This window comes from Lactuca serriola, chromosome 7 (assembly GCF_051521515.1).
Source record: "Lactuca serriola cultivar US96UC23 chromosome 7, Lser_US96UC23_V15, whole genome shotgun sequence".
NCBI classification, from domain to species: domain Eukaryota; kingdom Viridiplantae; phylum Streptophyta; class Magnoliopsida; order Asterales; family Asteraceae; genus Lactuca; species Lactuca serriola.
Genome location: NC_136414.1, coordinates 85800059 through 85815725, shown reverse-complemented (window position 1 = coordinate 85815725; position 15667 = coordinate 85800059). Strand labels below are relative to the sequence as shown.

Sequence of the window (15667 nt, the reverse complement as noted above, 5' to 3'; positions counted from 1 at the left end):
CAAAGGATGATGTTATTTATCTTAAGTGAGAAAATTTAGCACTTTTGAAACAAAGAAAATTTTTCCTTTTTGATAACTAAGCATTTATATTTCAATATTACTCAATTGCATCTTGATTGTGAAATAGGAAAGGGATTACACAAAATGATTTTTCCCTTTCTTGAATTGAAAGAGGATGAAATCGATGCGGATTGCTATAAGTGCGAATCAATTGTGTCATCAGATGACGTCTCTGATTCTTACATAATTGGACTTGAGAAAATTGAGGAATATATTAAGTCCAAAGAGCACAAAAACATGTTGAAAGAATTGTTATCTGAAAAGGATAAAGAACAAATCAAATCAAGCACTATACAAAATTTTGATTCATTATGCGAGAAATTAAATTTAGAAAATACTTTTAATTCTGAAAACATTTCTGAATTTGATGAAAGCGATATGAGTGAAATTTTAGTAGAGGATGAGATAGATTGTTCTGCAGGACATACACAATACAGGGGCAAACCCTAATTTTTAGGGTTTGTGCTATATTTAAACAATTTATGACGCCCTTAGACCTCTTAATGAACAACCTCCATCTCTTTATACCCTAAGATCGAAACCCTAATTGCCATTTGTGATATTTGAGCTTGGAAGTGAGTTTTGGTGGTGTTTTTGGTGAAGTAGAAGAAGAAGAACACTTGGAGGTTGCTTAGGAGTGGCTTGAGCTTGTAGATCCATAGGAATCTTCATCTTAGCAAGCCATTTGAGGTAAAAAAAAATCTCTCATATTGATGGTTCCTTATGCTAGATCTAACTTATGGTGTTATTTGTGCATTTTTGGGTCCTTTAAGCCATATTTGAGATTATGGTCTACTCCAGAAGCCATGGATGTTAGATCTTAGCACTTTTAAGGCCCCTTGTCCAAAAAATGCAACCTTTATGAGTTATACTGGTCCATGCATGTCTTTGGATCCTTAATAAGTTTCTTTTTGAGTTTTGAGTCCCATTAAGTCATACATGGGAGTAAAGATTCCAACTTTACGTGTTAAGTCACCATTTAGGATCATATTTGAGAGTTTGGATTGATGGCTTAACCGATTAAGTGCTTAATGAGTTGGGTTGGTCATCTGCGAAGTACGTGGGGTGGAGTACACTAAGCGTAAGTCTGAGTACGCCCAACGTACTCAACAGCTTGACTTTCGATTGACTTTCACAGGTCTGGTCCATATTTTGGACTTGTAGGGTTTGGGCCCTATTGGGCCATTGGACTTCTGACTTTGGGCCATTGTTAGGCTATGGGATTTCTTGCATTTATGCCCATGATGGTTTTTGGGTCCAATTAGGAAGTTAGGCCATATTGGGCTTTGGGATGCCATTTAAGAATTTGGGCTTTTTGGGCTTTAGGTTGAGCCTTGGTTTTGGGCCAAGTAGGAGAAGGGTAAAATGGTCTTTTAACCTTGATGTTAGACACGTAATTTAGATTCTTGAATATGGGTCGATGTCTAATTATTAATCGGATATTATTTGATGGTGTTAGCATGGGGATTTTCCATATCAGCAGACCAAGATTTTATTTGAGACATTTAACAGCTTGAGGTGAGTTTCCTCACTATGTTTAGCGGGTAAAAGGCACCAATGTCGGCCCATAGTTTATTATGATTACGATGCTAGTTTTTTGCGTGACTCTACATGTATGTTTTCTGATATGTTTATCGAGCGGGGGCCCGATGTCGGGCGAGACCTAATGATTATATTATATGCTATTTATCTTTGTGATTCTTGCATGTGTTTATGTGTTTGTATGTATACTAGGTGGGGTCCGATGTCAGGCGGGGCCTGATGACTGACAGATCTGTTCCGAGTGGGGCTCGATGTCGGGTGGGGCCCATTATATGTTTGATCTGTATGGTATGTGGTATTTTGGGGAACTCACTAAGCTTTGTGCTTATGGTTTTCAGTTTATATTTTAAGGTACTTCTGGTTCGAATGGGAAAAGCTCGGGATGATTGCATTGCACACACCACATTTTACACAACTCTGATGTATTTGGATGTTTATTGACGTACTCTGATTTCGCTATGGTTTTATGATATTTTTTTGGATAATGGTTTTATTAATATAAAAATCAAATTTTTTGGTGTTAATTTTTGGGACGTTACACTTTCTTGCTCGGATGATTGAACACATTGCATCCTTCCTTGGTCACTTTTGAAATTTTTTTTGAAAACCATTAAAAAAAACTTTGCAGTTCCCTAGTTTGAGTATAGATTCACACGAATGTTCATCAAATTCTCTCAAACCAAGGCTCTGATATCAAATTGTAATGACCCAAAAATCACAATAAATTTTAACTTAAAAAAAAAACCCCAAAACCATAATTGTTTACAGGAAAAACCATTGTTTCATAGTCATAATCAGAGTATCCCAAGACCAATCATAAAAACAGGAAGATATGCACGATCACGCCTTCGCTTTCCCATGATCCTCTGAAGTACTTGAAACGATAAACTAAAACCGTAAGCCAAAGCTTAGTGAGCTCCCCCAAAGTACCACCACATAACATAACAAACAACAAAATGCATACATGAGCCATCAACATGACTGGACCGTCTCACAGGGCTTACAACCTATCCAGACTGATCTCTAGGCCTTCGACATGACTGGACCGCCTTGCATGCCTTCAGTCTCTCCTGACCGTCCTGGGTGTTTTGGCCTTCAGCACCATCTGCTCCGCCTCAACCCATCAAACTGTAACATGTCGACATATACAATAACAAATAGTAATCAACAAAACATAGGTAGTCCTACAGATCTACCAGTCTAATCACATAAGCAGTGAACACATATCCCAACATAACAATATGTAACAAAACAAGATATCTAATCCAAAGGGCCGACCTTGGTGCCCTCGACCCATAAGTACAGTGAGGGAAAACTCACATATCAGTCCGGACAAATAGCTGAATAGGTCTCTGCTCTGATTATCAGCTCTAACCGTCACCTATTCACCATATAGCGACCAATCTCAAATACAACTCAAAGTACCCAAAATAGCCTTAGGTTAAACTTGGTCAAATCCTGGTTAAAGTCAAAAATCAACAAACCAGCCGAGTCAACTCCACTAAGTACGCTGGGCATACTCAGCTTTACACGGGGCATGCTCAGTTTGACCAAGAAGTCGAGGTTTTGAGCTCGTACATGCAACGTACCATTTGGTACGCCCAACATACACACATGGCCACCTTAACTTCATATAAAAAGCTTAATCCTTCAAGTACTTACATCCAAATCTATATCCAAGCCCAAAATATCATTATAAGTCATAAACTTTCCAACTTCATGATTTTGCAGGGCTGGAATTGCTTAATACCAACAAAACCTAACTTCTTAATCCATTAGGACATCCTAACACATGCATGGGGAAAAACTAAGAACCAAAATCGTTTTTTATGGTTCTAGATATCTCAAAACGTCTGAAGGGATAAGTGGATAACTTATACGGGCTAGAGAATGTCATACTCATAAATGTCAAGATTTGGGACCAAAATGCTTCAAGACTCAAGAGTTAACATGATCTAAAGAAATGTAAGCCAAGTTCAGAACTTTATACCTCCTAGAGGTTGCTAGATAGATGGGGTTCCAGATCCAAAGCTTCCTCAAGATCCCAATGTAACATCCTGAGTTCGGGTATGTCAATTTAATTATTTATTTATTGTTTTATTGAGGAACTCGACGAGTTGATGCCTCAACTCGTCGAGTAGAGTCTGATCTATTGGCGCATTTTTGCGACCGGACTCGACGAGTCGGTGCTGATTAGGAAAACCCTTATCCTCGGGTTTAGGAGCCTATTTAAAGACCTTTACGATCTTCATTTGTGGCCACCTTGTTCCAGAGAAACCGTAGGGAGCTGAGATAGTGAGTTTGAGGGCAAGAGGAGGCCAATTCTTCATCTTTTTGTGTGGTTTTGCTTGAAGGAAGATAAGAGCACAAATCTAGAGTGTGAAGGGGACTGGATCTGAGCTAATCATCTCGTGATAGCATCTTTGGAGGTATAATCCTTTCCATTTCGTGTTATATTGATGGACTTCTTGATTTTAGGGTTTTTACCCTCATTTTATGAAAGATCTAGTGAGTATGAGGTCCTCTTTGGGATTCTGACATCAGATTTGGACCATGAGAGATCCCTAGAGTCATTACCTTCTAGGTTTTTGCAAGCAAATAAGCAATTGGAGACTAGGTTGCCATTTCTTGTGTTATTTCTCCATTTGAGGCTTGAATTGGGTTGCATGCACGTAAAGGCTGCACCTTTACGTGACTTTTGAGTGTTTAAGGGTTAGATCAATGATTTGGCTAAGCAGATCTGACCTCGGGAGGTTGTATGAGCAAGTTATGAAGAGACATTTATTTAGTGAAATTTATTATTGTGACTAGGCGGAGGCTAGGGCAGTATTCTGATATCGAGATTTTACCGAGATTCCCGAGGTGAGTCTTCTCACTATACTTTACCTAGAGTGGTAATCAGAGCTATGTGACAGTGTATCGTGTATGCTATTTATGTGTTGTGATTCTATGTGATATGTGATATGCATGATTCAGAGTTTACAGAGTTAGGACCAGTGGGTCCACAGAGTTATGGGACCAAGAGGGTCCTACAGAGATATTCGGCCAGTGGGTCATCAAAGTTACAGCCTTGAGTGGCTGATATGTGTTTATGTGGTATTTTGGGGAACTCACTAAGCATTTATGCTTACAGAGTTTTGTGTATGTGTTTCAAGTACTAGTGATGATTGCGGGAAGGCGCCGACATGATATGTACACACTCATGGAGCTTTTGTTTATATGATTCTGGGATATGTTTTTCTATGATGACAGTGGATACATTATGTTTATTATTATTTAATGAATGAAAGTATGTTTTAAAATTGTGAAAAATTGTTTGAAAATTGTTTGAAAATTTGGGTGTTACAAGTTGGTATCAGAGCCTTGGTTTGAGGGATTCGGGTGCACCTCTAGGTGTATCTGAACTCAAACTGAGGATTTGAGGGATTTTCAAAATAAAATTCACAAAGTTTTTCTCAAGAGTAAAAAGTTTCTGAAAGAGCAGAGCAGAGCAGTGTGTACGATCAGCCAACGCCCGAACGGTGATTTCCCAAAATACCCTTACATTATGAGTTATGAGATATGTTATGATATGATATGCATGCTAGAGTAGGCTAGGTATTCTTATTAGGACTAGAGTGGCCTGATTTGTGATGCCTTAGCCTAGGGATTTTGCTGCTAGATGCTTGAGAGTGAATAGATACCAGCGAGGAGCTTATGAGAGATCTGCTAGAGAGTAGACTATGTATAGAGAGAGTAGAGTACTTGGGACTTGGGATCCTAGGAGGAGGACTTGGGGTGAATATTGATGCGGTGTGGACGGTAGTATTGGGCCCGTACTACCGAAGACACCGGATCAGTGCGTAGCCCAAGTAAGAATCCTTAGGGTACCAAGGATCAAGTAGGTATAGGATATCGAGTGTGTGTACACTCGAGCGAGTCTATGATATCTTGTGTTGTATTTCAGAGAGACATCATGGTTGGGACACGCCACAGGCCAGGGACTAGCGAGGGGGGTGTGAGCGATGAGGAGCTCCGCCAGATGATTCATGATGAGGTGGTTGCGGCCATCCGCGCTGAGATTCCAGAGATGTTCGGGTCTATCAAGACCACGTTGATTGAGACTTTTGATGAGCGGTATGCTGCTCTTACTGATGCTGCTGTTGCTGCAGCCATTGCAGCCGTTGCTGCTGCCATGCCGCAGGGGGGTGGCTGACGCGTTGTTGTATCGGGAGTTCAGCAACACGAAGCCACCAGAGTTTGATGGGACTCAGGATCCGATAATCGCGATGAGGTGAATCTCTGACATTGAGGGGTGCTTCTACACATGTTCATGTCCGGAGCATCTGAGGGTACGGTTCGCTTTGAACCAGCTTCGCTTGGGAGCGAAGGACTGGTGGAAGTTTGTGACAACACACTTCACTTCTGCAAAGCTCGCTGCGGTGACCTGGGAGAGGTTCACCACTATGTTTCGAGATGAGTACGTTCCCCCGATGGAAAGGGAACGTTTGGCCCAAGAGTTTCTTTCCCTCAAGTAGGGTACCGAGTCTGTTACAGTGATCACCAGGATGTTTCATGAGAGGGCGATGTTCTGCCCTGAGCACGTGTCTTCCGAGCAGGCACGCATGAGCAGATATTTGAGTATTTTGAGGAGAGACATCCGCGAGTTCGTGGCGAACTCAACATACCGGACATTTGTCGAGCTTCAGGCAAATGCCCGGAAGAGGGAGATTGAACTATAGACTCAGGCCAGGGAGGAGGCGGAGTCTCAAGGGAGGGATCGACGACCGGTACAGTCCCAGCCGGCTGCCAAGCGGGCTAAGCCCGCAGATTTGAGATCAGGGAACCAGAAGGGGGCGGACTTGTGGCAAGTGCGGCAAGAGTCATGAGGGGGTGTGCAGAGCAGGGTCTTGCTACAAGTGTGGCAAGGAGGGGCACATGGCCAAGGATTTCCCCAAGGGGTTTGCAGTTTGTTTTCACTGCAACCAGACCGGACACCGGAAGGCCGAGTGTCCGTAGTTATGAGGGACAGCTCAGGGAGCTTCTTAGGGATCTGTCCTTGTTGTTGTTCGAGCTACGGAGAGTCGGATGGTAAAGGCTGAGGCGCCGAAGGCTCGCGGGAGTGCCTTCTAGTTGACAGCGGAGGAGATCCGCGCAGCACCCGATGTTGTGGCTGGTATGTATTCTTTCATCTGTTTATTTTGAGTTTGTGGTGTTATGCTTATATTGTGATATGCGTAGGTACATTTCTTGTGTGTTCTGTACCTGCTTTGGTGTTATTTGACTCGGGTGCGAGTCGGTCTTTTGTGTCGTTAGTGCACATCGGTATTCGTCGAGAGGCGTTGAGTCGACCTTTGCGAGTTTCCATAGCTGACGAGAGAGCAGTGTATGCCACTGATGTGATTCGAGGATGTGTATTCGAGATCTTCGACATTGAGTTTCCGATTGATTTGGTCCCGGTTGCTATGGGAGATGTCTGTGTCATCGTGGGCATGGACTGGTTGAGCAGATTTAGAGCGATTATCGACTACGAGCGACAGCTGGTGACCATAAGAGACCCTAGTGGCGGAGTTGTTACGGTTTATGGCGAGGGTACCCGTTCTGGGTCAGCATTTTGTTCAGCCGCGAGAGCGAGGCAGAGTCTACAGCAGGGCTGTAGTGGGTTTGTGGCTTATGTGGTGGATACGAGGGTAGATGCAGAGAGACCGAGGTCGGTCGATGAGGTTCCGATAGTGCGTGAGTTCCTGGATGTTTTCCCCGAGGAGTTTTCGGGTGTGCCTCCCGAGAGGCAGGTGGAGTTTCGTATCGATTTGGTTCCGGGGGCAGCACCTATCGCCAAGGCGCCCTATCGCCTTGCACCTCCAGAGATGCAGGAGTTATCCTCGCAGCTTCAGGAGCTGCTGGGAAAGGGATTTATACGGCCGAGTAGCTCGTCGTGGGGAGCGCCGATCCTTTTTGTCAAGAAAAAGGATGGTTCACACCGGATGTGCATTGATTACCAGGAGTTGAAAAAGTTGACGATCAAGAACCGTTACCCCTTACTGAGGATCGACGATTTGTTCGATCAGTTGCAGGGAGCGTCTTGGTTCTCCAAGATTGATTTGAGGTCTATATATCATCAGATGAGGGTGCGTGATGAGGATATCCAAAAGACAGCGTTCAGGACTCGATACGGACATTACGAGTTCGTGGTGATGCCTTTCGGGCTCACCAATGCACCGGGGGCGTTCATGGATCTCAGGAATAGGGTGTGCAGGCCGATGTTGGATCGTTCGGTGATCGTGTTCATTGATGATATATTTGTGTATTCAAGATGCAGAGAGCAGCATGAGGAGCATTTGAGGGAGATCCTCAAAGTTCTGAGATCAGAGAGGCTTTACGCCAAATTCTCCAAGTGCGATTTCTGGTTACGAGAGGTCCAGTTTCTAGGATACCTCGTCAACCAGAATGGGATATTGGTCGATCCGGCCAAGATTGAGGCGGTGATGAGTTGGGAGGTGCCGAGATCCACTTCGGAGATCAGGAGTTTCCTGGGGTTGGCTGGTTATTATCGGAGATTCATCCAGGATTGTTGTTCCTCTCACCAGACTAACCCGGAAGGGCGTGACTTTTAGTTGGGGCCCGGAGCAGCAGGACTCATTCGAGATACTTCGCCAGAGATTGTGCGAAGCCCCAGTGTTGGTCCTTCCGGAGGGAATGGAGGACTTTGTGGTATATTGTGACGCATCGATATCGAGACTAGGTGCGGTGCTGATGCAGAGACGACATGTGATAGCATACACATCGAGGCAACTGAAGCCTCATGAGACGAGGTATCCTACTCACGATCTGGAGGTGGGGGCTGTGGTGTTTGCCCTCAAGATCTGGCGTCACTATTTGTATGGGGTTCGGTGTACCATATACACGGACCACAAGAGCTTGAAGTATCTGATGGATCAGCCCAACCTGAACATGCGTAAGAGGAGATGGTTGGACGTGGTAAAGGATTATGAGTGTGAGATCATGTACCACCCGGGAAAGGCTAACGTGGTAGTCAATGCCTTGAGTCGTAGGGCAGAGAGTGCCCCTTTGCGTGATGATTGTCTGAGGTCAACAATGATGACTCCGGTGTTGGAAACCATTCGGGAGGCCCAGGTAGAGGCCATGAGACCGGAGAACCGCAAGCGAGAGCGGGTGATTGGACAGATATCTGAGTTCATTGCCGGTAGTCTAGGGCTTATGACCTTCCAGGGCCGGATTTGGGTGCCATTTGAGGGCGGAGCACGTGCCATTTTGATGGAGGAGGCGCACAGGTCGAGTTTTTCGATCCATCCCGGGGCCACTAAGATGTATTTGGACCTGAAAAGAGACTATTGGTGGCCCTGTATGAAGAGGGATGTGGCATGGTTTGTAGAGAGGTGCTTGACCTATCACATGTTTAAGGCCGAGCACCAGTGTCCACATGGCAAGTTGCAGCCGCTTGAGGTTCCCCAGTGGAAGTGGAAACAGATTTCCATGGATTTTATCACCAAATTGCCAAGGACTGCGAGAGGCGTCGATGCATTGGGTGATTGTCGACCGGCTGACAAAGAGCGCTCATTTTCTTGCTATCAGTGAGAGCTCTTCTGTGTAGAGGCTGGCGGAGGTGTATGTGAGGAAGGTGGTATCGCGGCATGGTGTACCGATCTCGATTGTGTCAGATCGAGATGTGCGTTTCACTTCCAGATTCTTGAAGAAGTTCCATGAGGAGTTGGATACTAGGCTGCATTTCAGTACCACTTACCACCCACAGACGGACGGATAGAGTGAGCGGATGATTCAGACGCTCGAGGACATGCTTCGGGCATGTGTGTTGTACTTCGGAGGGAGTTGGGACACGTATCTGCCTTTGGCCGAGTTTTCCTATAACAACGGCCACCATTCGAGTATTGGTATGCCTCCCTTCGAGTTGTTGTATGGGAGGAAGTGTCGAACTCCCATCTGTTGGGGAGAGGTAGGACGGAGAGTGATGGGTAGCACGGAGATAGTGCTTCAGACGACTGAGTAGATACAGCAGGTCAGGAAGAGGTTGTTGACGGCTCAGGAAGAGAGGCAAGTTGGGGCCTCGGTATATTAGTCCAATCCGGGTGATTGCGAGGGTGAGCAGGGTACCGTATCGTTTGGAGTTACCTGCGGAGTTGAGTCAGATTCATGATACCTTCCACGTGTCTCAGTTGAGGAAGTGTATTGCCGATGAATCGGCGGTGGTACCATTAGAGGATATTCAGGTGGATGCGAGTCTGAATTATGTTGAAAGGCCAATTGCGATTCGGGATCGGAGAATCAAGGTTTTGAGAAACAAGGAGGTGTCCATGGTGCAGGTTCAGTGGCAGCATCGGAGGGGGTCCGAGCTGACATGGGAACCAGAGATTGAGATGCGTGAGCAGTATCCAGAGTTATTTGCAGAGCGAGACTTCGAGGGCAGGTCTGAATCTAGTAGGGGATAATTGTAACATCCTGAGTTCGGGTATGTCAATTTAATTAATTATTTATTTTTTATTGAGGAACTCGACGAGTTGATGCCTCAACTCGTCGAGTAGAGTCTGATCTATTGGCGCATTTTCGCGACCGGACTAGACGAGTCCGGACCCGACTCGCTGAGTCGGTGCTGATTAGGAAAACCCTAATCCCCGGGTTTGGGAGCCTATTTAAAGACCTTTATGGCCTTCATTTGCGGCCACCTTGTTCCAAAGAAACCCTAGAGAGCTGAGATAGTGAGTTTGAGGGCAAGAGGAGGCCATTTCTTCATCTTTTTGTGTAGTTTTGCTTGAAGGAAGATAGGAGCACAAATCTAGAGTGTGAAGGGGACTGGATCTGAGCTAATCATCTCGTGATAGCATCTTTGGAGGTATAATCCTTTCCATTTTGTGTTATATTGATGGACATCTTGATTTTAGGGTTTTTACCCTCATTTTATGAAAGATCTAGTAAGTATGAGGTCCTCTTTGGGATTATGACATCAGATCTGGACCATGAGAGTTCCTTAGAGTCATTACCTTCTAGCTTTTTGCAAGCAAATAAGCAATTGGAGACTAGGTTGCCATTCCTTGTGTTATTTCTCCATTTGAGGCTTGAATTGGGTTGCATGCAAGTAAAGGTTGCACCTTTACGTGACTTTTGAGTGTTTAAGGGTTAGATCTATGATTTGGCTAAGCAGATCTGACCTCAGGAGGTTGTATGAGCAAGTCCATGGAGGAAACTCACCGAGTCCATATGTAGACTCGACGAGTCGGACCAGGTTGCCCCGGGGTCCGACTCTAGTGGTGACCCGGTGAGTTGAGGGGTGACTCAGTGAGTCGAGTGAGGCTTAGAAAGGGAAGAATATGTGGGGACGATGGGACTTGCCGAGTCGTCATATGCACTTGGCAAGTCTGGTCAAAATGGACAATTGACTTTTGGGTTGACTTTTAGGGTTTGTCAACAAATGGGCCTTGGGCCTGTAGCGGTGAGTTGAGGGGTGACTCAGTGAGTCGAGTGAGGCTTAGAAAGGGAAGAATATGTGGGGACGATGGGACTTGCCGAGTCGTCATATGCACTTGGCAAGTCTGGTCAAAATGGACAATTGACTTTTGGGTTGACTTTTAGGGTTTGTCAACAAATGGGCCTTGGGCCTGTAGAGGGTAGAATCATCTTTTACCCTTCTAGGGATTTGCATGAGAGAATATCTAAATTATGAAGAGACATTTATTTAATGAAATTTATTATTGTGACTAGGCAGAGGCTATGGCAGTATTCTGATATCGAGATTTTACCGAGATTCCCAAGGTGAGTCTTCTCACTATACTTTACCTAGAGTGGTAATCAGAGCTATGTGACAGTGTATCGTGTATGCTATTTATGTGTTGTGATTCTATGTGATATGTGATATGCATGATTCAGAGTTTACAGAGTTAGGACCAGTGGGTCCACAGAGTTATGGGACCAAGAGGGTCCCACAGAGATATTCGACCAAAGGGTCATCAGAGTTACAGCCTTGAGTGGCTGGTATGTGTTTATGTGGTATTTTCGGGAACTCACTAAGCATTTATGCTTACAGAGTTTTGTGTATGTGTTTCAGGTACTAGTGATCATCGCGGGAAGGCGCCGACATGATCTGTACACACTCATGGAGCTTTTGTTTATATGATTCTGGGATATGTTTTTCTATGATGACAGTGGATACATTATGTTTATTATTATTTAATGAATGGAAGTATGTTTTAAAATCGTGAAAAATTATTTGAAAATTTGGTGTTACACCCAAGGTGATTCCACTTCGTTCCTTCTCCTTCAAGATCACCAAATATGCACAACAAAGATCAAGAATGCTCAAATAAGGGACTAGGGTTTGCTATGGTCAAGTGAAGTGATGGAGGCTGATGAGAGAAAAGAATTGGAGGCCATAAATATGTTTAAATAGGGTCCAAACCGTAAACATTAGGGTTTAGGATCCTATCATATACGCCCATCATACGATATATAGGTCCAACGTACGTGCCCCACGCCCACTAATTACAAAAGTGCCACTATGGGTCATTTTGCAACTCTTCTCATACACAAGGGCTAAAATGCAATAAGCTTCATATTTTGAGTTAAAATTTAGAAATACCTCAACATCAGGATGTTACATATAAAATTTTGATATTTAAATTTTAAAAAATTATTTAGTTTTATCAAATTTTGAATATATTTCTTAAATATTACTTAAACTTTTCAAACCAAAATTAAATAACATTTGTTATCTAAGAATTATAGTATTCTAAAATAGTTAAACATATGAACAATATGACATTAATTAAATTCAATTAATTTTATTTAAAAGGAAAATACAAATATTTTATATGTTTAAAATGTTTGTATTTTAGAAATATCTAGGAAAGAATCCTGCGTTGCGGGTATTGGAGTTGCGGGGTTCAGAGGGTATTTCATAGTCTTTTATAAAAAAGAGTAAATAGCAACAAACTTTACAATGTTTTACATATACTGACTCTAATTTTCCTAATGTTGCTTTAAGAAGATATAATGTTAAATGTTGGTAATTTTACAAATAAATGGTGCATCCTAGTACGACCAATCAAGGTCAACATCTTCAAATTGCACTATATTCGTTTCGATCTATGGTCACTTAGATTTAGATAATGACAAAGTATTTCATATATGCTAAATCAGTGTCTTTATAGAAAATATGTTACATTCAAGGCATTTTTTAACCAATAACATTTACAAAAATGTATTTAACATAGTATCATTTAAGGGATAAGGTCGCCATAACTGCTTGAAAGTTTGACAGAATCCTAAAAACTCAAAAAAAAAATTGTTTTCTATCTAGTTTATCATAAAAAAAAAACCCCAAATAGAAGTCATCATCTTTACATAACTCAAAAAGACAAATCTTTGTTTCTTAAAAAATACATGGGTTCGATTCAAGAACAATTTTTTGAGTCATCATATTTAAATCCCCTTCAAAACTTGTTAATGACGTTGATCTCATCATCATCTTTGAAGCCCCTTTAGAACCCCCTTTCATGAATTGCCGAATTTGGATGTTTTGAATATGTAAGTTGTTGTTCAAGAAATATGATTCTTTCTTGCATTTCTTTATGAATTCTATAAATAAAAAATTACATGTCTTTGTTTTATGAATTATAAATAGAAATACCTTGTTTTGTAATTTTTTAGTAGGTTGAGGTTGTCTGCTAATATGCTCTGCAATCATAGAAGATGTTTTGGAAAAAATTATTAACAGATCATGTCATCATTTGGTTAAAATATGAATACTAACCTCAAAATCAAAACCCTTTTCATCACACTGTGTCATTGATTTCATAGTCGACTGTTTAAGGAAAAAGGAAATGTTGATAAATTAGATAATGTATAGATTGTTGATAATAAGAATAAAAGAAAAAATAAAGAGAGGAAAAAGTGCACATGTTGTATATCTATCAGTCAATGATGTATTAGAAATTGAAGCTTTATTGCTTTCAACAATCTGTCTCTCCAAAGCCGTCATTTGCCTTCTTTTTTCTTCTATTTGACACTCCAGTTCATTTATCTAATTATCACCATATGTTTTTAAGTATCTAAAAAGATATGAATATGAATATATAATAATATATTAATAATTTAAAAGCTTTACTTGAGTTTTTGACCTTTCATCATCATTTGTAGATTGCTGCACTAATTCTTTGATGGTACTTGCATTGAATGCAATCTCTCCTGCAACCATCTTGAAAGTCCACACTATGGTCAAAGAGAAAGTCAAAGGCTACTTTACATAAACGACTAATGACTTCACCTGGTTGACTTGACTAAGTAATAGAATTTTCAAAAATTAAGTCACTATGCAAGAGCAGAGAACCATTCTGAAATAAGCAGCTTCAACTAAAAGATGGATCAAAAATATATAAAAAGAATGTAGGGTTTTGAGTTGGAAAAAAGGAAATTGGAAAAGCATTTGAGATTTTGAAGAACTGACCTTTTCATAAGCTTCTTATCCAACCTTTTCCTTATTCATCGATGTTCTCAGGATTATCATCATCTTGAAACCATTAACCTGGAACCATAAACTTCAGATTGTAAAGATCGAGTGTGAACATCATCAAGATCTAAAAAATTTCCCATTCAAACACACTATCAAACCATCATAATAGAGCAAAAAAGACTAATACTCAATTCATAGTCATGTAAAAAGGGTATTTTTGTTAAAGAGAAACCATAACAGCGATGTTGCCTTCAATTAGGGCATGATTGTAGACCCAAATGCAATCGATTGGGTATCCAGGTCCTCAAAGAGACATGAACAGTAGATTAGAAGGATCTGATGTTCGAAGGCCAAGAAATTCAAACAAAAAATCAAACACCCAAAAGACAATCAGAAACAAAAACTGACATTTATAGGTAAAATAGAAAGATGAAAGGGAAAAAAGTTTAGGGTTTACCTGGAAGAAAATGAAGAGGAGAGAGGAAAACCAGAGGAAACCCGACGCCAAAGAACCAATAGTCGGTGGCCGGTGGATAGCATTGAGAAGAAATCCAAATCATAAAAATCCACCTGATTTTTCCAATACAACGGTGGAGGCGTTGAGAAGACTGGGAAGGGAGATTTAAGCACAAGGTAAGAGAAGCGGTGGGAAGAAGCACTAATTCTTGGAAGAGCCGATGACACCAATAGCAATATAATTGGCTTATGTAGTCGGGGAAGCGGTGGTTCTGCTGATAGCACCACGTGGAAAGGACATTGAAAAATTAACCCAAGAAAAGGAAAACAAAAATTTCAACCAATGACATCCAAGTCTTGTTCACCAATGACTTCTAAATTAGTATTAGTATGTATATATAATAACATATCATATTTTTTTATATAATAAATATATTTGTATAATAACTTAGACAAATATATTTATATTTTATATGTTTAAAAGGTTTATATTTTTTTTTCGGAAATAATAACTTATACAACTATGTTTATTTTTATAAAAAAGTATGATACATAATTATTTCTGAAACACAAACCTTTTAAACATATAAAATATATTTTTTTCCTTTAAAAAAATTAATGCATGATAATAATGTCACCACATAGTGACTATGATCGCCTCCATAACTGCTTTACGAGCCATGAATGTATACAACAAATCCAAAAAAACCACCTAACTCACGGATAAGAATAAGATTATATAAGTCTATATCACATCAACGACTTATTTTGAGAAAAATTTGTGACATCACTTAACATTTGATGAGCACATGTCGAATATCTTTCTATAGAGTTGTTAAAGATCGGGCATAAAGAACAAGGAACGACAATACCGCAACTAGACAAGTTTTTTTTTGTAGGAAAATTGTCCAAGGCAGTTCTCTGTTGAAATATATTAACCTTACTAAGAAGGATTTTATTTCATTCGGTCTTATAGGGAGTGATGTCATTTCGTGTTCATCAATACGAATTCGAGAACCTTTAATAACATATTGCAGACTATTATTAAGATTTATAATCTTAAGGGTTTTTTAACAAAATATTTGTAAACTTAAGGGCTTTTTTGCAAATAATATTTTATAATAATCTAGAAACCTGCTATTACACGTATAG

General features: G+C 41.2%; 1 protein-coding gene across 17 annotated transcripts; it reads right to left on the bottom strand.

The window, feature by feature from the left end:
• Positions 1-12880: 12880 nt before the first annotated feature.
• On the bottom strand, positions 12881-14821 carry LOC145063406 (kinesin-like protein KIN-7D, mitochondrial). Of its 17 annotated transcripts, none has more exons than XM_079011016.1 (7): positions 14517-14784; positions 14292-14395; positions 14054-14131; positions 13715-13818; positions 13507-13630; positions 13361-13411; positions 12881-13284 (listed from the first exon to the last, which is right to left on the bottom strand). In XM_079011016.1, the coding sequence occupies exons 4-6, from the start codon at positions 13802-13804 to the stop codon at positions 13383-13385; spliced, it is 243 nt and encodes an 80-aa protein (XP_078867142.1). In that variant the 5' UTR covers positions 13805-13818; positions 14054-14131; positions 14292-14395; positions 14517-14784; the 3' UTR covers positions 12881-13284; positions 13361-13382. The 17 variants fall into 17 exon arrangements, 13 of the variants coding, with proteins under 13 accessions (XP_078867142.1, XP_078867144.1, XP_078867137.1 ...); XM_079011018.1 differs by having other exon boundaries at positions 14298-14395; XM_079011011.1 differs by having other exon boundaries at positions 13715-13959; positions 14517-14775.
• Between the last annotated feature and the right edge of the window lie 846 nt (positions 14822-15667).

What these genes read in the sequence shown, in the direction of transcription:
- LOC145063406 (XM_079011019.1), bottom strand. Translation starts at nt 13,804, where the DNA reads ATGGTTGCAGGAGAGATTGCATTCAATGCAAGTACCATCAAAGAATTA. An exon ending in ATGAAAGGTCAAAAACTCAA is followed by an intron (nt 13,631 to 13,714) that starts GTAAAGCTTTTA and finishes GGTGATAATTAG; the next exon opens with ATAAATGAACTGGAGTGTCA. An exon ending in GACTGATAGATATACAACAT is followed by an intron (nt 13,412 to 13,506) that starts GTGCACTTTTTC and finishes TTCCTTAAACAG; the next exon opens with TCGACTATGAAATCAATGAC.